The 27,973-nt window shown below is 41.6% G+C and overlaps 1 protein-coding gene across 1 annotated transcript; it reads left to right on the top strand.

Annotated features, from left to right (window-relative positions):
- Positions 1–6,318: 6,318 nt before the first annotated feature.
- LOC111219422 (ubiquinol-cytochrome-c reductase complex assembly factor 1) lies at positions 6,319–24,243 on the top strand. Its single transcript, XM_022742096.1, has 9 exons — positions 6,319–6,509; positions 8,446–8,553; positions 10,398–10,505; positions 12,311–12,383; positions 13,956–14,013; positions 14,497–14,605; positions 18,839–18,916; positions 19,899–20,012; positions 23,119–24,243. Exons 1-9 carry the CDS (start codon positions 6,435–6,437, stop codon positions 23,251–23,253), a joined length of 858 nt encoding a protein of 285 aa, XP_022597817.1. The 5' UTR covers positions 6,319–6,434; the 3' UTR covers positions 23,254–24,243.
- The last annotated feature ends 3,730 nt before the right edge of the window (positions 24,244–27,973 follow it).

Here is a 27,973-nt window from a genome sequence, read left to right as displayed (position 1 = left end):
TATATGGATTTATCTCATATTTTCTACCTAACCATGTATCCTGCTTTACAGTTTAATAATCATGCATCCAGTTTGTCTTGTGTTGAAGTTGTTTTGCAGGTAGTAGCTGCTAGAGGAGATCACAAGCTGTCACGATGCATAGAGCAGACTGAAACCAGCCTGTTCTACTTCTACATCATGGGATGAACATTTGAACAGCATATAGTTGTGCATCTATCACGTTGCTACTGTGTGATCTCACCCTTTAGAACAGCAACGCCTTGTAACTAGTGAAGGCCTTGAAAGACAATAAAAAGAGAGGACACGGCGGAATATGCTCAGAGCGGGTTGGAGATTGTAACTGAGCATATCTCTGTCCGTTCTCCTCGCGACTAAGAAATCTAACGCTGTGTCTTGTCCCTTTTGTTTCTTATTCTAAATGTCTTAGGTTGTGTAAACCTGACATTAACTTGGTCCTTCGAGCCGGATACCAATAGACCTGAGGATTCCAGCGGGAGGGTGGACTCCAGGAAAGACTGTGGCCACAGCAGAGCTCCATAGTGTGAGCTCTTGAAATCCTTTTCCAGGACTGGATGTTTACCCGCCAGCTGGGATCTGGTGGTTGACGGTATTCCGAGAGGGGAAGGACAACAGCGGTGAGTAGAGTTTGTTTACAAACCCTGTAAATCCTAGGCTCTGACAGGTAAAAGCAGGACGCTGGAGTCCGAGAAAAAATCCATAATAATAGTGGACGGCGGAGTCCCGTACAAATCCGTGAAAAACAAACTGTGTGCAAGTGACTGAGTGCATGGAGATTAAAATACCACTAGGTATTTTGTCTCATATAAAACAGTAGGACTAAAAGCAGCGAACCTCTTGTGGATGCAAAGGCAAGAAATCCCCACTCGAAAGAGTTGAAGTGAGATTTACCACAACAGGGAACTTGATCGCTGACCTACTATCAGAAAACCCAGTCTTTAGAACACCCTAGGTGTTAACAGGACTGGCCCAAATTCTCTAAAACACAAGAAACAACTAAAATCTCGAGTTAGGGAGAGAAACTTCTGTACAAAATTTGAAAAATTAGAGAGCAAAATCCTAACAAAATTAAAGTATCTGGGGAGATAAATACCAGCAGATTTAAAACCTTAGGAGACGTCCAAATGATTCCAAGCAACAAAGCATATAAAAAAAAATAAATAAACAGATAAATAAATAAATAAATAAAATAAAATAAAAATAAGAATAAAACAAAAAGAGAGGAAGTATAAGAAAGTAAAATGGGAAAGGGGGGTAGCAAACCGACCCCAAAAGAAGAATTACCGAGTAAAGATTGGAAATATGTCGAGCAACGGGATCCAAGTAAAATAAAACACCTAGATAAATGGATAACAAAATATGGATTTGATGGCCGACTAAACACACAAAAAATAGCCATGTTAAAGACCGAAATAATCACAAAAACAAAAAATGATCCCAAGAAAAGGGAAAAAGAGGGATACAGTGACATAGAATTTTGGATGAAGATGGCAGGAAAGAGAGAGGAAGGGGAAAGAAAGCGTAGGAAAGAAGAAGAACAGGAACGTGCAGAGAAAGAAAAAGATAAGCAAATAATGTTTCAGAGGAAGGAAGATGATGAGAATAGTAAGGAAGAAAGCGAGGAGGAAGGAGCTGCAGCTGTAGGACAAGAAAGACAAATACAGAGAATATATCCGACGCTGCCTCAAGAAAATCCTCCCCAATACGAAGGCTCACGAACACATAAAAGAAACACCAGAGCGGGAGGTAGCCAGTATGAGTGGTCAAAAGATATGGGAAAGATATTTTCCCCAGTTGCTCCTGCTCCATCAGTTACTGACATGTCCACTAGTAGTGCTGATGTTTACCCCATGATCCAAGTAGCAAAACCCAACAATGGTGGGGGACAACCCACCATGTTGATTTATAGAACATGGACCATGGAAGATGTTAAAAAAGCAGTAGAAGGAATTATTTCACACAAGGAAGATATAAACCAGTTTATCCAGGAAATGGATATCTTAAGGAGATCATATCATCTTAATGGACAGGAAGTACAGCAGGTATGGATGACAGTTTTAGGCACTGACTGGCACCATGTGTGTGGGGATTGGAGCCCATTAAAGGAAGCAGCCCCGCCAACTGTTTTGGCTCACGATTCTGGTGAGCTAACCAACAGGATACGAGCACTAGAGGACAGAGCCACTCTCAGGTTTAGACGAAGAGCAAACTATACCGAAATAGGGAGAGTTAAACAAAAAGATGAGGAGTCTTTTGAAGACTATAGAATGAGAATGACAAAAGCATTCAAAATGCACAGTGGTTTGGAGGATGATGGACAGCAAAACGGAGCTTTCCGCCAACAACTAAAAAACGCCCTCCATGCAGGATCCAAAGATGCTATCCGCAGCTGGGTTGATATGCATTACATAGGGTTCCCTACAGGGAACTTGGAGGATTATGCTAACCATGCCCTCCATGCTGAAAAGGTTGTAAAAGAAAAGAAAAAGAAGGCTGTTGGAGCCTTTTATCAAGAGGGAGAGAACAAGGTTTTCTACCAAGGAGGTAGAGGAAGGCGAGGATTTAGAGGCAGAGGTAGAGGACAAAGAGGTGGAGGAGTAGGACGCGGAAATTTCAGACGAAATTCGTCAGGATGTTGGAGTTGTGGCAAAGAGGGACATCTCGCTCGAGATTGTGCGGAGCAAAAATCATACTCCAGTATGCGTTTGCTACAGTTCATACCTTTGCACAATATTGGAAGAACAGAGGCATGGTGACCTCGACTGGGAAACCAGTAACACACGCCATCCTGTTGAAAGAACTATTACAAGCAGTTCAGTTACCCAAAACATTGGCGGTATTTAAATGTGCAGCACACACATCAAGGACAGATAAAGTTTCCCTGGGAAAAGCTTTCGCAGATAAGACCGCAAAAGCGGCCGCTGAAGGACAGCTCGAGGTGTTGTCCCTGGAGGAAGATAAAAAACTAGATGATGTGATACTAAATGAAATGCAACACCAAAGTCCACAATCAGAAAAAGACACCTGGATAAAAAATGGAGCAAAACTATACAAGGGCACATATGTATGACCTGCGAATAAACCTATCCTACCAAAACATTTATACAAGTGGGCGGCTATATTGAGCCATGGTCTAACACATGTCTCAACAGGAGGGATGGTAGGACAGATACATCAATACTTTACTACCTATGGCTTTAACTCTTATTCAAAAAATTTTTGTAGAGCATGTTTAACTTGTGCAAAGCATAACCCACAAGGAAACCTAAGACGAAGGGGCCGTTTCCCCACAGCCCAATATCTGTTTCAAATAATCCACATGGACTTTATAGAATTAAACCAAAGTGAAGGGAAAAAGTATTGTCTAGTCATAGTTGATGCGTTTTCAAAATGGATTGAACTTTTCCCCACAAAACACCCTGATGCACTAACGGTGGCTAAAGCATTGTGCAAGGATATCATACCAAGGTATGGGATCCCTGAAAGAATATATAGTGATAACGGAACTCATTTTGTCAACCAGATCGTCAAAAAGGTCGGAACAATGTTTCATATAAACTTAAAAAATAACTGTGCTTATCATCCACAAAGTGCAGGGCTAGTGGAACGCACAAACGGAACTATTAAAAATAGATTAAGGAAATGCATTGAGGAAACAGGAAGGCCATGGACACAGTGTTTAGAATTAGTTAAATTATACATAAACATTACATCCACCACAGGGTTAACTCCATACGAAACTCTGTTTGGAAGACCCTATAAGCTACCCCAATTTAAGAATCAGTGGGAAATAGATGAAGAAGCTAATTTAGCAGAGTACATGAGAAAAATATTAGAGAAACAGAAACAAAAACTGACTGATGAGAATCCTTCTGTCTCCCAACAGGTAATCCAGTTAGTGGAACCGGGAGACTGGGTGCTAATAAAAAGTATAAAGAAGAAACACTGGCATTCACCTAAGTGGGAAGGACCCTATCAAGTATTGCTAACAACTCCCACTGCGGTAAATAGTAATAGCAGAAAGATCAACTTGGATTCATCTGACCCATTGCAAAAAGGTCATTTCAGTTGAAAGCTCCGATAGGGGAGGTGAGCCAAAGACCGATAATAGGGTGGATCCAGACGTGTAGAGACTGGATAGACCCGAAAGTCAGTGAAGATTTTATAAGACACCGAACCCAGTAGAGGAGGAAATATTTCAGCAGCAATGACTCCCAATGGTTTAAAAAACGCCATCCGAGGTTGGATGGTGACACTTTTCCTAATTTTAACCTTTCTGCTCGTGTGGTACTTATGGGAACCACCGAAAGAAGGATTAACTAGAAATAGGACTCCTAATATAACCCAGCAAAATACAACTCACGAAAGGAACAGGCGTAACACAGACTCAGAATGCGGAGAAGACATACAGACAAAACATACTGGCCTAGTTTTCTGTGCGCCACAAAATCAAACCACGGCAATCATAATACCTTATGGCTCACTCACCAATGATGCCGACTCTAAGGGGCAAAGTTGGGGTGAGGCCTACAACTGGTATGCTACCACAGGAACGGGATGGGGATGATAGGATATTCAATAAACTCCCCAAGAATGTAACTGGCTTATGCGCATTGGTCACCCTGTTACTGCCAGTATCATTATATCCCATGTCAGTAAAAGACTTAACGAAAAATCTAAATGCCAAAATGCACCAACAGTGGCATCTAAAGAAAAAAACAGCGGCATGACGATCAGACGACGGTCCTACATACATTGATGCTATTGGGGTGCCAAGAGGGGTACCGGACGAGTACAAATTGGTTGATCAGGTGGCGGCTGGATTTGAATCATCAATTTGTTGGTGGTGTACAATCAATAAAAACGTAGACAGAATAAATTACATCCACTATAACGTTCAGAAATTGGGAAATTGGACAGAAGCTGGGTTCGAAGCGGTACATGGTCAACTAGCTGCAACGTCACTCATGACTTTCCAGAACAGAATAGCGGTTGACATGCTCTTGGCGGAAAAAGAAGGAGTGTGTGCGATGTTCGGTGAACGGTGCTGCACATTCATTCCTAATAACACTGCTGCTGATGGCAGCCTCACCAAAGCTATAGAGGGCCTTCGAACTCTAAATGGCAAAATGAAAGACCACTCAGGAGTAGATACCACGATGTGGGATTTCTGTGTTGGTCTCAATAGCAGTATTTGCTGCTGTCTTAACCTTATGTGGATGTTGTTGTATTCCCTGCCTACGTTCATTGTTAAATCGTCTTATTACCACAGCCATCTCACCCATGGAAAACCAAATAGCACAAATGTATCCACTACTAGGTAAAGGATCTGATGGTGATACTGATAGTGAGGATGACGATGCTGAAACGACGTACTATGGAGTACCTGACCTATTCCCTAACCCTGGAGATTATGAGTAAAGTAATCTCTCAGGAGACTCTCTGGGTGTAAGCATATTTGTGTTCATAAAAATGATCTTACAACCGAAAATCTTTTGAAGTGGTTGCCTAAGTGATATGAGAATTTGAGCAAATATGTGATAAACAGGAGGGAAATGTTGGAATAATTGTATATGGATTTATCTCATATTTTCATATTTTCTACCTAACCATGTATCCTGCTTTACAGTTTAATAATCATGCATCCAGTTTGTCTTGTGTTGAAGTTGTTTTGCAGGTAGTAGCTGCTAGAGGAGATCACAAGCTGTCACGATGCATAGAGCAGACTGAAACCAGCCTGTTCTACTTCTACATCATGGGATGAACATTTGAACAGCATATAATTGTGCATCTATCACGTTGCTACTGTGTGATCTCACCCTTTAGAACAGCAACGCCTTGTAACTAGTGAAGGCCTTGAAAGACAATAAAAAGAGAGGACACGGCGGAATATGCTCAGAGCGGGTTGGAGATTGTAACTGAGCATATCTCTGTCCGTTCTCCTCGCGACTAAGAAATCTAACGCTGTGTCTTGTCCCTTTTGTTTCTTATTTTAAATGTCTTAGGTTGTGTAAACCTGACAGGTACTATAGGCAAAATACTGTAAAATCCCCTTGAAACAATAATAGAGACACTTTAATTTTTAATTGAGGTACATGGAGATTATGGTTCTTGGTTTAAAATAGTTTGGTAAAATATTTTGGGTCCGCAGTACACATTTAAAGAGAATTAAACAAATTTAAATACAATTTAAATCCGCGGGATTAATAACCGCTTTCTGTTCAAGAGGAACCTTTCTTCGCTGAAGCCTGTTTTCTTGCCGGACGGGACCGTGCGCCGGACAGATTCCGTTGACATTGCTGAGGGGGAGGAGGTGGAGGAGGACTGCTGTTACCAAACCATAAGGTTTTATTGAAGGCTGCCGCAGTTTGGTGGCAGCCCGCTCCTCTCCGGTGACTTTCAGACATTTAGGAGCCATGTATCGGCGGCCGCTGCAGTCTGCCGTCAGAAACCTTATTAACGGGACAGCGTCCAGAGCCGCGTACCGAAAGGTAATAACGTTACAGCTAACGTTAGCTTAGCCGCTAGTGTGATTTAAGCTAAGTAAACTAACGACACAATACAAACCGTAACGAGAGCTGCGGAGCTGATAACTGAAGGCAAAGAATGAAACGAAAGACAGAAAAGTTACAATTTTCGGTGTAAGTGTATCCTTAAGTTTGGGATATATCATCAAGCTAAAAATGTTAGTTTAATAAGATTAGCTGCCTGTGAGGGTCATTACCTGGTTTGTGCAGGTGAACTTGACCGTTAACTGACGTTAATCCAGCGGTAACGGCCGCAGAAAGACTCTCCGGGCTTTGATGGAAATATGAAGTCACAGAAGTAGTTTTTACCTAAAGCACAGACAAACACCTGTAGACAGAAAATAAGATATTCAAACCCACAGAACTTAAGTTGAAATTAGACCTGCAACGATTGACTATGATTGAGTAATTTATCAAGCAAAAAAACAAACAAATATTCTCTGGTTTCAGCTTCTTAAACATGAGTTTGCTACTCTCTTTGATTTGACAGTGAATTGAAAAACTATGGTTGTTATTTTTGACTGTGGTCAGATACAACAAGTAAACAGACTCTACCATCGGCTTAGAGGAAGTGTAAAATTACATTATTTCTCTTTTTTTTTTAAAACATCTCAGAGGCTAAATAATAAATCTTAAGGTTAATTGATAAAGAGAGTAATTCTTAGTTGTAGTCCTAGCTGACATATACACATTGACACCTTTCAGGTCTATTTGGCAGATTAAGTACTAATGAAAAGTAGACACTGGTTTATGTTAATGTGATAGTGGAACCAATGAAACTTGTTTATCTGCCTTTTTTTTGTTTTGTTGTTGTTTTTTTTTAATATATTTAAACCTAATCCATTTTATGAATTCATCACAGTGATGCAAAAGTCATAGAGAAATCTAAAACTGCTTTAGTTTATTCCTGCTCATTCATTTGCAGCAATGATCTAATACATCCAGATTTTACATCATCATTCACCCATCATATGTCATATAAAATATCAGCCAGCCGTTCCACGGAATATTATTTTATAAACACATGAGAGAAACACATGATCAGGGTGTGGCTGTTCTCATTTGACTTTGAAATTTAATACAACACTGCTGCAGTTATCAACATAGAAACATATTGTACAAGTGTGTAGCTCCTGGCATCTTCCCACTAACAACCTCACTGTTTTATTTATGTTATTAACTCAAGCCTTCAGCTGTCCCACACACACACACACACACACACACGCACACACAAAATATCAAAGAGGGAAAAGCTTTTTAAAAATTATACACATTAAGGAAGATTTGTCCAATTTTGAAAACAGAGCAGGAAATGTTGCCCGATCATATGATCCCAGAGTCGTCTGCTTTGAAGTGTGCCATTATATCCTCTAGTCAGTGTTCATGAGATGCTGATGCATCTTTTTCCATTTGAAGAGAAGCACAACCAAAGCTTGACTGGCAATATGTAGGTCCCCAGGGAGCAGCCTGAACATGAGAGTCAGGATCAATGACTGTGCAACATACATTTTAAAGTATATTTAAAAACCCCCATCCACACATCCTCCGGCCGCAGGCAGGACCAAAACATGTGGCCGTGGGTTTCTGGGTCACAACCTCATCTCAAGCAAGTTTAACCACCTCCTGCTAAAAGTCCTAACCTGCAGGTTTCAGAAGGAGTTGGTCTGGGGAATGTCAAAAACTTGGTCTGCTTTTGTTAGAAGTGCAGCCACACTTTTTTACTTCCTTCCCAACCTCTGACCAGTTTTGTGTCAGGACAACATTAGAACCACAAACCTACAAATGTATGTTTATATTAGCTTTATAATTTTCATGTCACACTGTGTATCTCGCTCTCTCAGAGCTTAATCTCTCGTTGTCCTCTCTCCTTCTTTTTGTCCTTCTCTCTGTCTCCATCCAGGCTTCAGATCAGGAAGCCTGCTTTGCTAGAGCTTTAGTAGCTTGCCAGCTGGCCAGAGTCTCCCCTCCCTGTTCAACACCATGTCGGACTCTGCACATCACCACACAGGTAACGTGACATGCAAACTAACACACAGAATTTGATATTTAAAAACCCATGTGCGGGGCTGAATTTAGTAGCTGAAAAAGATATATATTTCAGTCTGAGAAACATATAACTCATGAGGATCATCAATCTTTTACGCAAAGCCTGCGTTACTAACTGGGAGTGTGGAGCTTACCAGAAAGGAAAAGTCTAATGAAATATGCTCGAGCGGAAAAAGTAGGATTTAGTGTTTGTTGGTGTCAATCCAGTATGGATATTTAACTTTTTAGTCATTGTCTTATTTTAAGTCCAACGAGCTTGAGTACAGATTAAAAAGTGTCATGATTCTGTATTTGCCCAAATGTAAGAAAATATGTTTGTCTTTAAATATTGTTTTAAAAATTGTGGGTCGTCTTACACAGTTGTGAAGATAGGACTAAAGGTTTATGTCTTCATGACAACAGATATTCTTAAAGAATGCAATGGGTCCCGGTGTCACATAAGCTGTGTCTCAATTCAGGGGCCATATCCTTTGGAGGTGTGGCCCTTCGTAGCCGACGTAGACCACGAAGGCTTAACCACAATGATCAACGGTCTGGTCTATGGAGGATTGTTGCTTTGCTCATCAGCTGTGCACTGCCCTTATTGTTGCATTGCTGTCGCCTAGCAACCTTGATAACATATAACTTTATCTGCATTTCTCGGCCGCATTTGAAGGAGTCTTTCTAAATGGGACAGTGTAGTCGCGCTGCTGTGGCACAAATGGTTTTCAAATGCAGCATGCATAGGATGTGACCCCTGAACTGAGACAAAGCTATAGACTTCTCCGGAGAGCGTTGCATTATGGGTTGTTCGTAGCATCAATGTTGTGAGTTACTTCAGGTCTATTTGTAGCCTGTATTTTAGAGTCAGTTGACCTTAAATCTTATTAGCCCATTTTTAACCTACACGAGTTTCTGTTGGTTCATGTTTCACTGCAGCGGAGGAAACAAATTCCTGCTGAGTGAAAACGAGTCCAAAGAATTTCCCACTGTCTTCACTGGAAAAAACAGACTGAAACATCTGTGAAGCAGCTAAGAATGTCATGATAAGGACTCAGAGAGACAGACTGAAATGTTGCTAACAGGCAGAGAAAATCATTATAACCTGATACGAGGGAGAGTGAGTCTGTGACTGAGACTAGATCCACATGTGAAAGGCTTCGAGAGATGATGACTTTTACACTGGGGAATCGTTTAGCACCAGTCTGACAGAGGTTTCTATCCCCAAAAAGAGGGGGTGATTAGTGTTGTCCTGCATTTTGTCCACTACACTGCTTCTTCACTGCTGTGCATATTGAACACAGACACATTTAAGATTCATTTCAAGTTCAACAGAAAACATGCAATTTGCAAAGACTCGTGATTACAGGGATGTTAAATGTGAAGCAGCGGTGAGGGGTCGCTCAGGTCGTGGTGGCTGTAATGAAACTGTTAAGACAACACGCATCTTAGAATAGGTCACTATATTAATTTACTGAACAGCTGCACTCGCCCAGTAAAGGTCACGTTCCCCAGGTGTGTGTCGTCATGCTGTAGGTTTGTGTGTGTGTGTATGTGCTGTTGATTTAATGAGGGTTATACAATATATATACACAGGGAATATTAAGGGTTGTTTTTCACTCCCACCTTTCCTGTCCTCCCTCGTTTTTCATCACTGTTTTCTTTCGTTCTCTTCTTCAAAAACACCATTCAGCTCATCTTTCCCTCCTTCCCTCATCCTCCCTTTCTCTCACAAATTTCTTTCTGTTATCTCTCTCACTTCTGTCCCCCCCCCCCCCCTTTTCACCCCCCTACTCACTGTCTTTTATTCTGTTTCTCGCCCGGCAGCTCTGTAATGTGAAGGAGACGCCTCAGCACACGGAGGAGGAGGTGGGGGCCTTCACAAAGCTCATTGAGGCCATGGGCTTCACAGGACCGCTCAAATACAACAAATGGGTGAGTGACGGAGAGAAAAGGGACGACGAGGTGAGGGAGTGAGGTTGTAAAGTTAAGAAGAAGTGATTGTGGGAAGAACGGAAAAAGAAAGAAAAGTATGATGGGTATATCCTTTTAATATGTACTGTATCTATTTCTACCTGCCTCAGACACTTGTCGGAGGAAACACAAGCCGACCAAACAGATGCACCAAAGTTTTGTAGGATTATCCGCACATTAGCATTACGACGTCATGCTCGTGATTAATGACAGTAACCACAAGTAGTGGTAGTAATATGAGGGCAGTAAGGTTTGGAGAGTTATGAGCCGAGTCCACACTGAGCCTAGGAACTGTACTGAACTGAGTGCACTGTGAAAATGTTTAAATACAACAACAGCTGCACCTTTAGCCTCATTTAACCTGTTGGTTGAGTGCAAACATGTCACCAACACCCTGCAGGAGCATCACAGGGCGGGAGGCTTTGATAAACCACAAGCGGGAGAAACAAAGAGACGGAAGAACAGCGATAAATATGAGAGAGATTGAAGTAAAGCACAGTAATCGATGTTGTGTAACTGTCATTTATAGAAAACACAGTAAATACAGCTGCTGCTGTGTGTGTGAAGGACGGTTATTTGACTCCAGTGTGTGTGTGGTGGTCAGAGGACGACAGAGGAGCTCCGACCTCCCAGCAGGGAGCTTAAGTTATGGGCTGTCAGCCAGGAATCTTCCTCACAGCGTGTAAACACACACACACACACAATCACACACAAACACACACACACACACACACACACACACACACACACACACACACACACACACACAGACTCAAACACGGCCGAGCAAATCTGCTCTGCTTTTTAATGCACGTACAAGCAGATAAAGTGTGGCTGCTGTTTCCAATCAGCAGCTTGATTTTTAATGTTAGTTGTTAAAATTGTCGAGGCCGTTTGTGGCGCTGCAGGGAAAGGTCGTGAAGACGAAATGTGGCGTCCTGTAAAATCCTCTCCAGTCCTCCGACATTTAGAGAAAGAATCTCGGACACATACATTTTAGATTTGTGATATTCACAAATCAACAACAACAATGAAAGATAAATACGCATGTTGATATTGTTCCAGGATTTGTCTGTGTTTTTTTTTTTTTTGGTTTCATCCATTGCATCACACTGTTGCTCTGACTGTTTTCCAAGAATACCCACATCATTACAGTATAAATATTTACAGGCATGGCAAGGTTTGGTTATGTGGGAGGTTTTGGCGAAACAGTTAATGGAGGCGTACGTGCCAGGGGGAATGTGATGTTGTTGTCAAGTTGCAAAATGTTGGTGCTACACAGCAGGTTGGCCTGAGCAGTTACACATCTCTGACCTCACATCCTGTTTGTTTCTGTTTGACTCCTTCTATAAGACACAAAACATCCTCAAACCCTGGGGGGAAAAAATCTGTCAAAAAAGAAAATACATCACTTGGTTTAAAACAAGTGTCTTTCTTTGTCTTTGCCTCATGTGAAGCTCTTTGAATTGTTTGAGGTGCGACGATTAAAGTTTCCTCGCCTTCATTTTACAGTGACACGTCTTCATTTGAAAACTATGGCAATGTATTTGTAGCTCACTAGTTTCCGATGACAAATGTTAGCATGGAAGGTAGCAACACTGCACTGAAGGAGTATGAAAGTCTTTTATCTCAAGCTTTTCAGCAAAGTGAAATAGTGTACAATTACTTATTAATTATGAACCCTGAAATATCTAATACAGATTAATAATCTCAGTATATTTATGAAAGATGCTTATGATTTTCTTTTTTCCCTTTTGTCTCCACAGAAAATCAAGATCGCTGCCTTGCGCATGTACACATGCTGCGTAGAGAGAATCAATTATGACGAGTTCTTTGACAGTAAGTGGAGCTTAGAGTCCCGTCTTCACACAACGCTCTGTTGCCAAAAAATGTGCAGCTCAAACCAACAATGGACTCTTCCTCTGTACTCCAGCGGCTTGATGTTGCGTTGTCACAGAGGCTCAAGAGACACGTTTAATGAACAATGGTCAAAACTGACCTGATCTTTTATTTCACAGGATGGGTCGAGCTCCAATAATACTGGATCCTACATTTCCCACAATGCAACTCAATAGCATGTTTAATAAGATGTCCCTTGTCTTGTAAATTCCCCTCACCTTTATAAAAAAAAGAAAAAACTCCCTCCAGAGCCACAGAATAAATTATGATATTAACAGGCGGAGCAAATGGAGCATCGTGAAAAATAAATGTAATGCCCCTTTAAAGATACTTTACCTTTTAATTTTATTGATTTTAATGATCCCTTATTTACTTGTCACCAGAAGACTCTTTGTTGAGAGAATTAGCGATCACGTCGACAGGTTATAAAAGCACTTAAAGTGTTCATCATGAATACTGATGTCAGTGCGGCTGAGCTCCATTTCCTGTCAGCTGAGTGGATTTATATCCAGTATATGATAACACCTTTCAAAATAAGAGGAATGTTAATGGCAAACATGTTTCTGAAGGCAGGAGAGAAAGTGTTACAATAATACTGAATATACACACTGAGAAAAGCTGGAAAATCACTTGTGTAAAATCTTGCACACACACACACACACACACATATGCACACACACACTCTCTTCAGTATTAGTCCAGATCCAAACACTGACGATTAAGGCGTTGGTATCTGTCCCGGTCCAAATGGAGTTGATGAGCGCTCAGGGACACTGTCACAACCTGCCTGACACATTTATTTGACACTTTACTACCTGGCACACACAGACAGACACAAAACACACACTAATATTACTCTCACACACACACACACACACACACTTGGAGCCTGCTGCATTATCACACTGCATTTTACATTGTGGTAAAAATGAGCCTGATCCTGGTTCACAGGCCGATTTAAACACATCAGGACTCATCCTGGATATCTTGTCTTCAGAGTGTTGAGAGAAAGTATGGCTGCAATTGATGATTATTTTCATTATTGATCCATTTGTATTCTCTCAATTAATTGATTAATTTCTTGTCTTTAAAATGTTAAGAAAGCTGCCCATGAAACCAGACCTGATGTCTTCAGATGTCTTGTTTTATTTGCCCGTTTCAGGATTTTGATTTGGTCAGTTGCCAGAATAAATGAGACATTTTACAAAAACATAATGATGACTGCTGAGAAACTGAAAAAGTAAAGAATGTAACTGAGACAAACAAATAACCAGCTACAACGAAAGCAGTGAATACAAAGGTTACAGCTGCTTCATGTGCAAGTGCTTTTATATGGCACGATGTTGTAGTGCTGCAACTAATCATTAATTGATGATGGAAGTGGTTGCAGTGAAATGACGAATAGTTGCAGTTCTTCAGAGTCTGTGGGAAAAGACGGGAACAAGAGTTTCCATGTGAGTGTTGTGTGAATCTTGTGTCGTAACACTCGTTCATGTTTTGTGTTTGTTTCAGAATGCACCCTCCCTGACACACTCAACTCCTGGTTCTTGGTCGCACAGCTGCATGTGTGGTGAGTTAAAGACACACACACACACACACACACACACACACACACTTCTTTCTCAGATGTCATGTTGATGTCTTTTTTTTCTCATCATTCCTGCTTCTGTGTCTCATCAACATGGCGCATGTACGCAGCGTGTTATCTCTGCGTCTCTTGTGAATATAAACCTGATACTTCCACCACATGGAGCAGATGATGTCGAAGTTTTCTGCATAAATCTGCATTTTAATGATAGAAAACCGATTTCCCAGAAATGACTGTAACACTTGAAGTTCAGATTGATACCATGTACTGATGTAACACGCAAAGACAAACATCTGGTATGAAAACTAATTAGCTCAATTAGGAGGAAATCATTTTTTCTTGTGAACACAATAACTCAAGAACAACACATAGTAGAAGCTTCATATTTACACCACAGAGTTCTCATGTCGTGGCAGTCCACATGCCTCTCGTCCCCTCGTTTTACTTGATCCCCTCCTCCGTCAGGATGTGTTTGGTGCGGATGCGTCAGGAGGGCAGAGCAGGAAAGTACATGTGCCGTTACATTGTCCACTCCATGTGGGAGGATGTGGAGCAGAGGAGCAAAATCATGGGGGTAAGTTCTCTCTGTGTGTGTGTGTGTGTGTGTGTGTGTGTGTGTGTGTGTGTGTGTGTGTGTGTGTGTGTGTGTGTGTGTGTGTGTGTGTGTGTGTGTGTGTGTGTGTGTGTTTAGATGTGCATGTCCCTGTGAAGCTTTATGTTCATCGTCAGAACAGTCAGCAGGACTAAGACCACACAATCATATAACCCTTACACCACAAACACATGTTGGACATTCATTGCATTCCATGTTCAGTATAGCTCGATGCACTGCACGCCTATGATAACACACAGGGTTTCCTAATTATAGGACCCTGGACTGGGGGATACGTTACCCTATGAGCGAGCGAGAGAAGACGCTCGCTCTCTCTCAGGTACCCTCGTGTCTCTGTTGGGGCCGGAAGCTCCGTTCACAACCATGAAAAGTAGCAGCTGAGAAACCGAACGAAGCGACGTGTTGCATCCGTATCGATCTCCTCCGCTCTGTTTATTCACAGCGCTGCAGCTACACGCAGCAAAGTCAGCTGGTCGGAGTGTGTGTGTGTGTGTGAATATTTAATTAGTCAGTTCGTTTTAGATTCTGCCACAAAACATTTTATTCAAGTTTCGGGTTTTGCTGACGGACTAGCTCTCAAATTTTATGAACTAGAGCCACAACTAACAAGTATTTATATAATAATTTAGTATTTATTCTCTCTCGATGAATCGTTTTGTGTATAAAAACATCAGAAATCATTTCACAGTGATGTAAAACAGAGAAACGCAGTAAACTGTCACAATGTAGAAGCTGGAAACAACTGCGAAATTACTTGAACGATTAATTGATTGCAAAAATAGTGACGTGATTATTTATTTTTCTGTTGATAAATTAAACTTGACTAATCAACATAATTGTTTCAGCTCTAGAACGAACCACAAAAACAAAAACCAATCAGACATTTGGAATTTTAAAATGCTGAAAATAACCAGTCACACAGGGAAAACTATTGTTTTGTTGTATTAATACAGACCTCTGGTTCGTCAGGATTATATCACAGATATTTCATTAGTCATTAATTGTGTGATTGCAGCTGTAGAGAAACATCATGTTTTATCCATTGTTAGTTGCCACAGCAGCTCAGTTTTCTCTCAAGTAGCAGTGTTTTTCTAAAAAGCCACAAATGTGAAACAACCAGCTTCCAAACTGGTTCTCTGCCCGAAAACAACTAAATGTCATTCTCTTAAATAAATATTCATTATTTCAGAAACATTTCCGCTTGGGGCTGATGCAACAGGGCATTAAGTTTTATCCGTGCCATTGCATGCTACATAGGATGCAGGTTTTGTTTATTTAAAGTTTTACATCAGCATAATTGTGCCAACAGTTCTCAAGCAGAAAGTGGAGCCAAATCCCCGGAGTGTGGGTCTGGCCGCGGTCACCGTGTCCACAGAGTTGCTCCTCTATTCTCTGTCAGTGGAGCAGCTCCAGGAAGTGTCGCTCATTGACATCACAGACTTAAATCTTGGCCTCGCTCACGTGTAGCTTTCAGAAAGAGTTTCTCCTACTCAGATTAAACTCGAATTAACTCCCAAAGTTCATCGAGTGTGTTTTGTGTTCGACTTTTTCAAATTTGATTGACCTGGATTAAGAGGAATAAAAGTCAAAAAATAATTTGTGCTGAAATTTCCATAAAGATACATCCAGCCAATATACAGTATATATCAATACCAGTATATCTGTGGTCATTTTCATTGATCTGCTTCTCAGAGGAGACCCCAGCGCTTCTACTCCACTGGTCAGTGTGACAGGTTACATAACAACAACTGTATGTGACAATGTCCTGAATCACCTCTTATTCTTTCCTTAATTACATGAATTAATTTTCTTCTTTGGGCTCGGGGAGAGGTCAGTGAGGTCACGAGTCATTGGTGTTAAAGTCCAGTTTGGAGTGTTTTTCTGATTTCGTCAGAGTCCACACCTCATCACGTCACATCATCCACGTCACTCACATTCGCCTGTAAAATCCGCGCGGTGGCAGGTAAACACCAGAAGAAGTCACATGTACATATCTGTGATGTCAGTGGATGCGGATGGTTGAAGCTGGAGCCGGAGTTCACCGAGCTTTAAACCGTGAGGTCTTTAGTTTTAGCTCATTTAGCTGGTCGTGTGACAGAAAGAGGTCAGAGATGAGAAATTACAGTGCGGTTTGTGAGGTCACTCTTGGTGTGTGTGCACGCATGCATTGGGCGGAGCACAGAGGGGGGGACATGTGTGTGTGTCGGGGGGTGTTGCGTGTTTTCACAGCTGCATATGTGAACTTTTGTCAGCATGTGTACGTACACTTGCTTACATATGTGCTCGCACAAGCAAACACACGTGCCTGAGAATTACAGTTTTACTCAATTTGACCTCAACGAAAAACCTAATGTTTTTAATCTACACACTTTGACTCTATAATTCATGGTCAGTGTGACGGACACAAAACACGTACAGCGCCACACGTAGGTTTATTCTGTGGCCCTGCTGTGAAGGAAGCATCTGAACTTCATCCATTAGATAATTTCCTCGGACCGTCAAAATTTCTTTAAGCCACAGAGAAGCTCCACGCTCCAGATGTGTGCAGCTGTTTTTCTCAAAGGCGTCTCAAGCACTCAGGTTTGAGGTTTCATCCTTGACACTGAAGCAAAACTGCATCGATTAGTTGATTAATCTGTCACCAGAAAATTAATCAGCAACTATTTCCATAATCAATTAACCCTAAATTTGAGCAAAAATACCAAACATGCTTCTTTCCATCATGTTATATTAAAGTAGATTAAATCTCATCAGGTTTCAGACTGCTTAGGGTTTGTTTATGTGAAACATTTTTCACTCTTTTCTGATGTTTTAAGGCCAAAACAATTTATCAGTTAATTGAGAAAATAACAGGCAGATTGATTGATAATGAAAATAGTCAGTGAAGGTCGAGAGAACGTGGCAACAAGAAGAATCTGCAGAATCAGTCGGATCTGAGTCAGGCGAAAACGTGCTCTTGAAAACATCATATTATATCAAATACATAAATGTATCTCAACACATTCTGCAACAGGTGAGCGACCTGAACGCCACAGCCCAAAGCACCTGTATATCTATAACAGATGTCGACAACTGGGATACAAAACCATCTGAGACAGAACCCCGAAGAGAAAAGACAAAATATCAACAACAACAAAATAACTGTAGAGTGACAAATGAGAAATAAAAGAAAAATATTTGTGAAAAAATATTAATGTCATGGAAAGAGAATTAAATAGGAAAATAAAAAAAGCAACAACGTGGGCCTGTGTGCGCATGTGTGCGCATGTGTGCGCATGTGTGCACATGTATGCGCATGTGTGTGCATGTGTGTGCATGTGTGTGTGAAGAACCAGGCGCAGCTTCCTAATCGAGCTCCACATCAGCAGCTCATGTATTTGTACAACCAGGACCAGTGATTGGAGTCGCTCTCGGGTTTCATGCTAATTGTGGTCAGGAGCAGTAAAAACACTGCTCATTTTCTCCATGTTCATAATTAACTGCTGCAACCAGCTGAAACCAACCGAACCCCACAATGACTGAGCTGTCCCCGGTCTCAGCGCCAGCTTAATGAACTCACCGCCGCAGCTCGGCTTCATCCTCAGGACAGATGGCTGCAGGAGCTCAGGTCATTATGTCCAACTGTTTACATGCAGGACTTTTACATTAACCGCTGCAAGGCCAGCTTTGTTGAGCAGCGTGTAGACACTTGATTGGAGATGAACTGACATGACATTTTACGCAGATATTATATATATATATATATATATATATACGCAGATGGCTTTTACTCTTGTTGCCAGCCGGACGTTGACTGGTGTGGTTTTGAGGATAATGTCTGTGCATTGGGCAACTACTGAATAAATTAATATGAATTTTGAGACACACATTCATGTTCACCTCGGGATGAATTGTATTAACTTTTCCATCAGGCGGCATCAACGGGTCAACGTTTCATTTTGTGCTGTGCTTTGGTTTCTGCTGTGTCTGAGTCCAGCCTGACAGAACTGCTAGCGCGGCTGCGGACTTGTAGTCTTGTTGTAAAATGAATTGTACTAATAAAAGCAGAATATAAATGTGGGCTAATTGGCCAGTTGTGTTATTACCCAAAACTACAGCGCCTCAGAAACGGGTGGTTGCTACAGACTGTTGGATTGACCTCAGTATCTGACCGCAGTGTTTCTGTTTCCTCTCTCTCTTTCTTCTCCGACGCAGATTGATGCCATCCACAGAAAGGAAGCGCTGAAGGTGATGACAGAGACTTTCTATGCTGCAATATTTGGATATGATGAGGTGAGATGCTTTCTCTTACACACACACACACACACACACACACACACACACAGACAGAGAGGAAGCAGCTACTAACATGCTGACACAGACACAGGCTTGAATCCTGTCCAGTGTTTATGTTCAGCAGTTTTGTCTGGATCCAGCTGTGTCACAGTCTGCTGGAGACCGTCTGTGTCTCTCTGCTGCGTTCATGGCAGTTTGTCTCTCTAAGGGATGGAAATCATTTCTGGATGTATATAAACGCTTATTTTTATTGGCAGTTGATGTGAAATGTGATATATAGTCAGCCCAGTTTTCTGCTGTCCGTGATTGCCTCCTCTGCACTTGAATGCAGCGTAATTCACAATACAGTTGTTCTAATTTACATATTTTTCCGCTGCTAAAGGAGTGAGTATAAAATAGTGATTTAAATCATGGCTCATAAATACTACATGTTGACCAGGAGTCACTCTGAAGCTGCTGGTGCAACATAATGTCATGACAGCTGTGCTCTGTGATTGGTTATACTCTCATTTAAAACGTGAACACAGGAGGCAAAAGCTCATTTTTCAACAATTGTTAAAACAAGTCAAATGCAGCCATAAAGCATCTGTTACCACGTGTACATGAGCTGCATGTATGTGGCCAGACAGCTCTGATCTATAGAAGACACGTGTCTGCTGAAGAACTGCTTCTCTGGAGACAATCAAACTGGGAGTGGGAGCAGAATCAACACATCTGGATCCTGTGGGACACCCAGTGTTAAACTAATGTGGCGGAGAAACAAATCTCTTATTTTAAAACGGATTTTATTTGACTTGTCTCCCATTTCTACGAAACAATCGCCCGCAAACAGCATCACAGAGCCGACTGATTTTTAACCTGGAGACTTTGCTGCTCACTGATATATGATCATGTGAGTCTCTGGTTTCACAGAACAAATGATGTAATGATGCAGGATCAATAATGCAGTGTGTGTGTGTGTGTGTGTGTGTGCGTGCAGGGAATTCTGTCTGATGACCCTGTGCTGGCTGCAGCTCTGTGGAGAATCCTGTTCAATCGCCAGTGTGAAGACCCCAAACAGCTGGAGCTCATGGTGGAGTACGTACGCAAACAGGTGTGTTTACACTCGCCTCTGACTATATTTGTGTTCGTGACTCAGGTCTGCAAATACATGTGATGTATTTGTATTTAGAAACTTTATTTAAACCAGCTTCACATCCTCTTCTTCTTCCTCGCTGCTGTCTGTGGAGGAAGGACACACGAGGTGTAGCTGTGGTTTATTTGCACATTCAAATGATGAAATCTGTACAAGAGAAGAAAGCAGTGATTCGACAGCAAGGAGAAAAGGTTTCCTCTTGAGCAGTGGTGTAAATGAACAAGTTTCTTTATATTTTTACTGCACTACATTTCAGAGGGAAATGTACCTTTAACTTCACTACATTTATTTGACAGTTGTAGTTTCAGAGTAAAATTTTGCATTAATAGAGGGCCTTTGACTTCCCTGAATAGAGCTTTTCTGTGAGAGTACAAACAGACTTCTCTTGATTGACATCTTTATCACTACTCTTAGTGTTGTACCTGTAAAGGTGGGACAAATTATACCAATTACACCTTTGACAGTTTATTAGTAGATAGAAGTAATGAGCTCCACGTGACTTCAACCAGAGCGCAGGTCTGATTAGCTGTAATGACTGGAAGAGTCTGGTTGGAGACTTTTGATCATGTTTCCATCAAAAGAGACATTTCCCCTCTGAAGCTTCTTTTCAGATAGTTTCATTCAAGTAATTAAGTAGTTTTTTATTAAAAAAAGAAAGAGGGAAAAAAGCAAAGATTAGAGGAAAGTAGAGCTGAACAATTAATAGAAATATTATCAAAAATCCCAAAATGCTAAAGTGCAATATCCAAATCACAGGAGCTGCAATTTTTCAATTTAAAAAAAACAGACCATAAATAAAACATAATGATGCTACAGAGACTAAATCATATTCTCCAGACGTCAGTGAAAATGAGAACAGACCACTTCAACTGAAATCCTGACTCATCGTAACCGCGGAGGGATTTTTTTTTTTTTTAGTACATCGATCAGCTTTAGAGGAAATTCCAAAATAATGAACATAAAATGATGTGTCACATCCTTTTAATCATCTCACGACGCTGCAGCAGCTGCAACAGAAACATGTTGCTTACACACAGTGTTAATTATATAATGTCAGATAGAATCAGAAATCATATATTTATATATTTCCTACTGATACTTTAATAATTCCCCTGTAAAGACTTTAAATCATGAACTTTTGGATGTATTATACTAAAATCCAACACTCTGTTTTCCCCTGTTCTGCCTCACCTCCCCCCCAGCACTTTTCCTCACCCGTTAACCTGCTCACCTCTTCCTTTCTCTCCTCTCTGTATATTTTCTTTCCCTCTGTGAGATTGAAAACACTCTCCTGGTCTCAGAAACACCTGCACCTCCATCTGCTGCAGGGGCCATATGGTGCAGGACCTCCTCTCTCCCTCCACCTCCCCTTTCTTTCATCCCGACTCTGCAGCTTTTCCTTTAATGACTCCGTCTCTCTGTTTACGTCAGACTTCCTCTTCTTGCTTCGCTTCACTCTTTACTTTTTATTTTCTGGTCTCACTGACACGTCCGTCGACTCTGCTGCAGCTTTTCCTCCTCTCATGAGCTCAGATGGAACACGCTGCTGCTGCTGCATCACACCAACAAGAGCTGACTGCTACACACACACACACACACACACACACACACACACACACACACACACACACACACACACACACAGATGCAGGTGTGTTAAAGGTCATGGGCGCAGTGTCCAACTCAATCAGCTAACAAAGTGTCCCCCAGAGTGTGTGTGTTTGTTTATGTCTGCTGGTCTAAGAGTCAGTAGAAGTAACACACACACACACACACACACACACACACCTCCAGGGAAAGTAAACAGTAAACAAGTTTGTCAGGTTTAGTGTCACGTCTTCACACATACACAGGTTTAACATTGTGGGTGGCAGAACTACATCTTTGCATTAGCTCCACCTTCTGCATTTTATAACAGCTCTGCTGCAGACATTATGTTTTCAGGTCGTCCCATCCAAGGTCAAAGGTCACCGTGACCTCACGAAACGTGTTTTTGGCCATAACTCCAGAATTCATGCGCTAATTATGACACAACTTAACACAAATGTCCAACAGGATAAAACAACATTTTATATCCCCAAGGTCAAAGGTCAACTTCATAATGTTCTGCAAAAAACACTTCTGGTCATTATTCAAAGCTGTAACTCGGGAACAGAGGGAGAGACCGTGACCGTGTTTCCTGCGTCTTGATTGGTTGGTGGAGGCACGATTGTGGTTTATATTAGTTTTGTTTCTGTGTCTCCTGTCTGATGCTGTACATCAGCACTGTATGAGGATTATAAATGATTTTCAGTGGCTTCAGTTTGAATCAAACTCAAATTGTTAATTTTACTATTTAAATCTGAGTTCTGTCTAATCCCCCGTTGAATGTCGTCAGGTTGTTCTTTCAGTATTTACAAGTATCTTAAGTCTAAAATAACTAATGCGTTCATTGGCTGAGAAACAGGAAGATTGATAAACTGACAGGAGGTGATCAGCTGATCATTTCTGTAGAGAGGAGTCACGACTCTGTTGGTCCGTGTTGAACTACAGAAACACAGTCTGCTCGCCGTCGTGCAGTGATGTCACAGAGTGATGTGTCTTTTCTCTCACAAACAATCTTTGTCTGAATAAAGACGCCAGCTGCAGTAACCAGAGAACAAGACGACTTTTCAATTCAGCTGCCACAAAAATTTATGTTAATTTTTACCAAAATCATCCAACGGTTCACAAAGAAAGTAAAAAACGAGAGGAAATTTTTTGATAGAACTTTATTTTTTGCTCCAATTAATCGTCTGACGACCTCCTCAGATTTCTCTCACGACCACCTCGGGTTGGGAACCACTAGTTTAAACTATTGAACACTATATAAAGTCGTTCATACGGGCTCCACGTCAGGCCGCTACAACAGTAACGATGTCTCAGTGTTAATCTAATCATGTCAGAGTCGGATATAATTTCCTTGCAGAGTCAGCACTTCTAATACAAGCAGATGATACCTCTGTACTTTGTTCAGTGCAGTACTTTTTACTTGTCAAACAGTATTTTTACATTGTTGTACTGACTCTTCACTCCTCCGCTGCAGATGCAGTACATTGACGCTCTGGACGGGGAGGACCTGCTGCTGACCGGCGAGGTGAAGTGGCGCCCCCTGGTGGAGGAGAACGCACAGAGCATCCTGAAGGTGGTCACACCCACGTACAACGACACCGGACTGTGAGACGAAGGGACGGACTCCTGTTTCCTCTCATCCAAAGTCCTTCCCCTCATGTCCTCCTCTCTCACGTGTTGATTTCCTTTCTCCTCCCTAGAAACATGTAACATTTTCCCTCCTCTCTCTCTCTCTCTCTCTCTCTCTCTCTCTCTCGCTCTCTCCTCTCTCCCCTGTCATATAAGGTGGGATTTTAAATTTGACGTAAGGTCTGTAGCTTTCTCAAACGCTCCTTTACTTCTCTTTTCTCCCAAAACTCTTCTCTTCCTCCTCCTCCTCCTCCTCCTCCTCTTCTGCCTGAACGATTTGTCCACCAGAAGTCTGTTTGAGGAGGAGCAGTATAAACAGGGTAGACAGTCAGGGATTATTTTTCATTTTTACACACATACCCGTGCTCGTTCACCCGTCAATCAGCAAAGCAACCAGTTCACAACCATGGAAACGCCGTGCATCGCCATCCTCCGCCGCCGTCGTCGTCGTCGTCGTCCTGTCGGTTTCGAGAGCCTCCGCCGATTCCTCTCTGCAAACCGAGAGAACAAGATACTCTGTATTTATATTTTTCTCACTTTTTTTCCACGAATGCCACGCTGTATTTATAACATATTTTGTATACCTCTGTGTTTACACTTTTCCTCCTGCAGAGGCGTCAGCTGAGACTTCTGTCACTGCTCCTTCACTGTGCGTTCAATAAAGTTTCACTCTGAGTAGGTGAAGTTAAGACGACATGAAAATCATGGTTCTAGGAAACAAATGCAAGAAGATTTGACGGGTTACTGGACTTCCTCTCTTTGTGTCGGAGGTCTGTAGTTAAACGTCTCTGCTCCCGAAACATCCACAGTCTACGTTTCTCTGTTTGTCTGGCTCCCATGATGCTCTCTGACCGAAACAGGAAGCTGAGCCCTCAAAGACTCAGACGTCACCACTGTATTAAAAACAATAAGGTTTTTTTTGTTTGTTTGTTTTTAAAAAGTAAATAAAATGTTCTCTGGATGTATAAAACTGCTGAGCCTTGTTTTGTTCATGTTCTGCTTTTTGTGACCTCCACTGTCCGGGTGAAATATAAACTTTAAACACATCGTGAATATTCGGTAGACGTCTCCTTGTAACCTCACCTTCAAACAGCAGTTAACGGTTGCCAGGGGAAACGCCCGCCCACAAGCCTGAAGCTTAGTCACAAGCCAAGTTTAAATTTAGCACAAATTTTGAACAAATTTCCTAAAATTCATCAAAAGAAAATGTGAATTAACGAACGTTTCCACCCACTAGTGTCATGTGGATTTTAGCAGCTGGTTATTTGAGCTTGTGGAGCTAATTCTTCAGTCGCTGCCATTAAACCACTGCAGAAGAAGACACAGGGAGATGAGGTCATTAAAAGGAAAAAAGATCCAGTCGAAGCTCGAACGATGGAAAACATGATGGAAATCTGACATTTCTCTTCAGTCTTGCTGATGGCTTTAATTTTTGATTAATTACCCGTTTTTCACACAAACCTCAATACGTCACATTCACATGTTTTTTCTGCAGGAAAAAAAAAAAAAGCCAAAGATCCACTTTGAAAAACAAAGACCTGGTTCCAGACAGAGTTTTGAGTCACAGGTTAAAATCACTCCACCTCGTCTGGAGACACAAATCCAGTGTGAGTGAAGCTTTAGAGACTGTTTTAGTACGTTCTCCGTCTCTAGAGTCTCGACTGAGGTTTTTATCTTTGACTCTCATGATGATATTTGACTCTTTTTCTCCTGAGTCTCCTGGACTTCATGATAATCACTTGGCTTATAACTGTAGTAATGTGTTATTCATGCACTGTTGTATTATATAATGTGAGCTGCAGGATGAAATGAAGGCACAGTGTTCCACCGCCTGCTCTTCTGCATGTGGCCAGCTGATGGCGCCCACACTCCACTGTTTTTTTTTTTTTAATATGGAGCACAACAGCCAGTTGATCCTGATGCAGCTTCTGCAAGACTTTTACGTTCTTTATCATTTCATATTTGTCCAACGCAGACGCTTTAAAAGGCGGGAAAGCCCGTGACAGGTGACGTGGCACAGAGACATGAGTGGAGTTACTCAGTAGAAACCAGTGACCGGATTGTTCGGTCGGATTCATCCACCTCAGAGGTTTTTACGAGATTGAATAAAAATAGATTTCATTTATTTTTTGAAATTTTTTGACCATTTATTATATATAGTTTTATTTTTTCCATCCTACACACATGATCTCCATTTAACTTCATTACTGCAGCACTGATTATTTAGACGTGTCAGGTGGAAACGTTTCTCTAACCCTGGAGCTGCACACGTGAAGATGATGTAAAGAAACAAGTGAAACATCAGCTCTGGTGTCTTTGGTTTGTTGTCGCTCTCTGACTTTCATCTGTGTCTCAGGACGTGACGGGCTCCTCTCCGTCCTCTCTCACCAGCAGCGGCGTCCAAACGTTCAGGCGGCTGAAAGAGGAAACGCTCGGACTGAGTCATGATGTCACAGAGGAGCGTCTGTGTTTTTTTTTAATGTTCTTTTCCACTCATCTCCCAACGCTCCCGTCCTTTCCTTTACACACCCTGTTTCTTTGTTTTCCATCTTTATACTCGGCTTGTGTTTATACTTTTTAAATTGATGTGATCGTTAGAGAGGAAATTTAAAAATAACAGCCTCAGACATCAGGCATCAGGCAAAGCTGCTGGAACTCAAATGAGGTTTTGACTCGAAAATGACCGAAATCTTACATTTTTCTAGGTTTGACAGAAGATTTAAAACATTATATTTAAACAGAGTGAACAATAATGGACCAAAGATGAATGCGAACAGGAAAAGTTTTCACAGTCTTCTCCTCCTCCTCTCCTTCTCCGCTCAATAAGCTGCAGCCTGAGAAACCGTTCATGGCTGTAAATGAAGTCTGAATACATCACGACCTTGAACAACAGCCAGTATCATTTAGTTTAGCGAGATTAATTTGACATTTTGACTTTTCTTTACTGGTTATCTGTGTAATGATCAACATAAATCGCTTGTAACAGACCATAATATTAGAACACTAAGGTCACGTTCAGGCTGGTGTGGAAATACTCGCCTCCTGCGTCATTTTAAATGACGTTGTTATGGCGACGCGGTGATGCAGAGAGCTCCAGTCGCCCTGGAAAAAAGAGGCCGTCCTCCCGTAAAGAAAACGAGCCCACGGGTCGTCTGTGCCGCAGGTTATTACGTACGGTGGCCCCGAGAGAAAACAGACAAAACACTCAGAAAACGTCTTCGTCAATTCAACAACACGTGATGCAAATACTGACATCGCAAACAAACAAACAAACAAATAATCGATGATGATGTTTTCTGCATTTGTTTGCGTTCTGTCAGTTCGCATTGCCTTCTCTCAAGATGCAGTGCGTTGAGCTCTCAGGGCCGCCGTAATTACGACCCATAGTTACGTTTTGTTGCTAGGCGACACCTAGTGGTCGTAGTAATTATGACAGGTGACGTAGTATAAAGAGAGACAAAGTAACCATTAGGAACTTCAACATACAATATACATGTACCGTCTCTGTCTCTGTCTCTGTCTCTTTCTCTGTACTGTAATTTATATTCATTTAATTTTTCCAGTGTCACATGAGTTTCAGATTCAGAGTCAGGAGGTTTACAGGCCACAGTCGAGGCCAAAAAAGATTTCATGGCTTCATGTTTTATTTGGTCTGTTCTCTTCTGCTGTGTGTGAAGCTCCGTGGAAAGAGGCTGTTTAGTGGGTTAACAAGCTATTGTATCCATTCATAAGGAAACCAGTTTTTCCAAAGTGACAGTGTTGTTCCCAGCCTTGTTCTCTCATTGTGTGTATATGTGTGTGTGTGTGTGTGTGTGTGTGTGTGTACGTACTTCTAGCTTTGTGAGGACCAGTCTGGTTCTCTCTTTCTGACACACCTTCAAAACAGTATGAGGGTTAAGATTTGGTTTTAGGCTTCAGGATAGGGTTAGGTTAGGGTTGGGGTTAGGAATTTAGTTGTGATGGTTAAGGTGTGTGTGTGCGTGTGTGTGTGTGTGTGTGTGTGTGTTTGATCTGATAACCTTCACGCTTCTTCCTGACTCAGTTCAGATCAGGTTTCATCCCATCAGAATTACCACAAATGCTCCTGCAAATGTATGTGAGTACACAACACACACACACACACACACAAACACACACACACACACACACACACACACACACAATGAGAGAACAAGGCTGGGAACAGCAGACTGCAGGATAATCCTAACAGTAAAAAATCACTGTTCAAAAACTAAACTCACCTCAGTCTAATTCACGCTAATATTTCAGCGCTATTCCGAATGTGTTAGAATTCAGGATTTGATGCAGCTCGTGTTCCCTTTGGATTAACTGAATATTGCGTGTGTAGAATTTTCCAATTAAGGGAGGGATATATCGACATTTTCCGGGGTTTAGGAGGGTTCGTCTCAGTTTGCCTGTTTCGTGTGTTGTACATGAACCAATTAGACAATAGTTTGCCAGGCTGGAGTGGAGATGCAGGGCCAAAAGAAAAGCCTGCCATGATGCACAGAAACATTTTTATATGCACAAACATCGCGATGTCAACCTTTTAATTGGAGTTAATTGGAGTTTGCACGGCTGCATGTAAATGAGAATATAATGATATTTATTCATAGAGCACGTTTCAAAATCCACGTTACACAGTTCTTGACAAGGGCAGCAAAATAAGATGCATGAGACATAAAATGAAGAGGTTTCAA

This window comes from Seriola dumerili, unplaced genomic scaffold (assembly GCF_002260705.1).
Source record: "Seriola dumerili isolate Sdu_G_001 unplaced genomic scaffold, Sdu_1.0 BDQW01000066.1, whole genome shotgun sequence".
Classification (NCBI taxonomy): Eukaryota; Metazoa; Chordata; class Actinopteri; order Carangiformes; family Carangidae; genus Seriola; species Seriola dumerili.
This window is presented reverse-complemented; position numbering and strand designations above follow the sequence as displayed.

What these genes read in the sequence shown, in the direction of transcription:
- LOC111219422 (XM_022742096.1), top strand. Translation starts at nt 6,435, where the DNA reads ATGTATCGGCGGCCGCTGCAGTCTGCCGTCAGAAACCTTATTAACGGG. An exon ending in CCAGAGCCGCGTACCGAAAG is followed by an intron (nt 6,510 to 8,445) that starts GTAATAACGTTA and finishes GTCTCCATCCAG; the next exon opens with GCTTCAGATCAGGAAGCCTG. An exon ending in TTATGACGAGTTCTTTGACA is followed by an intron (nt 12,384 to 13,955) that starts GTAAGTGGAGCT and finishes TGTTTGTTTCAG; the next exon opens with AATGCACCCTCCCTGACACA.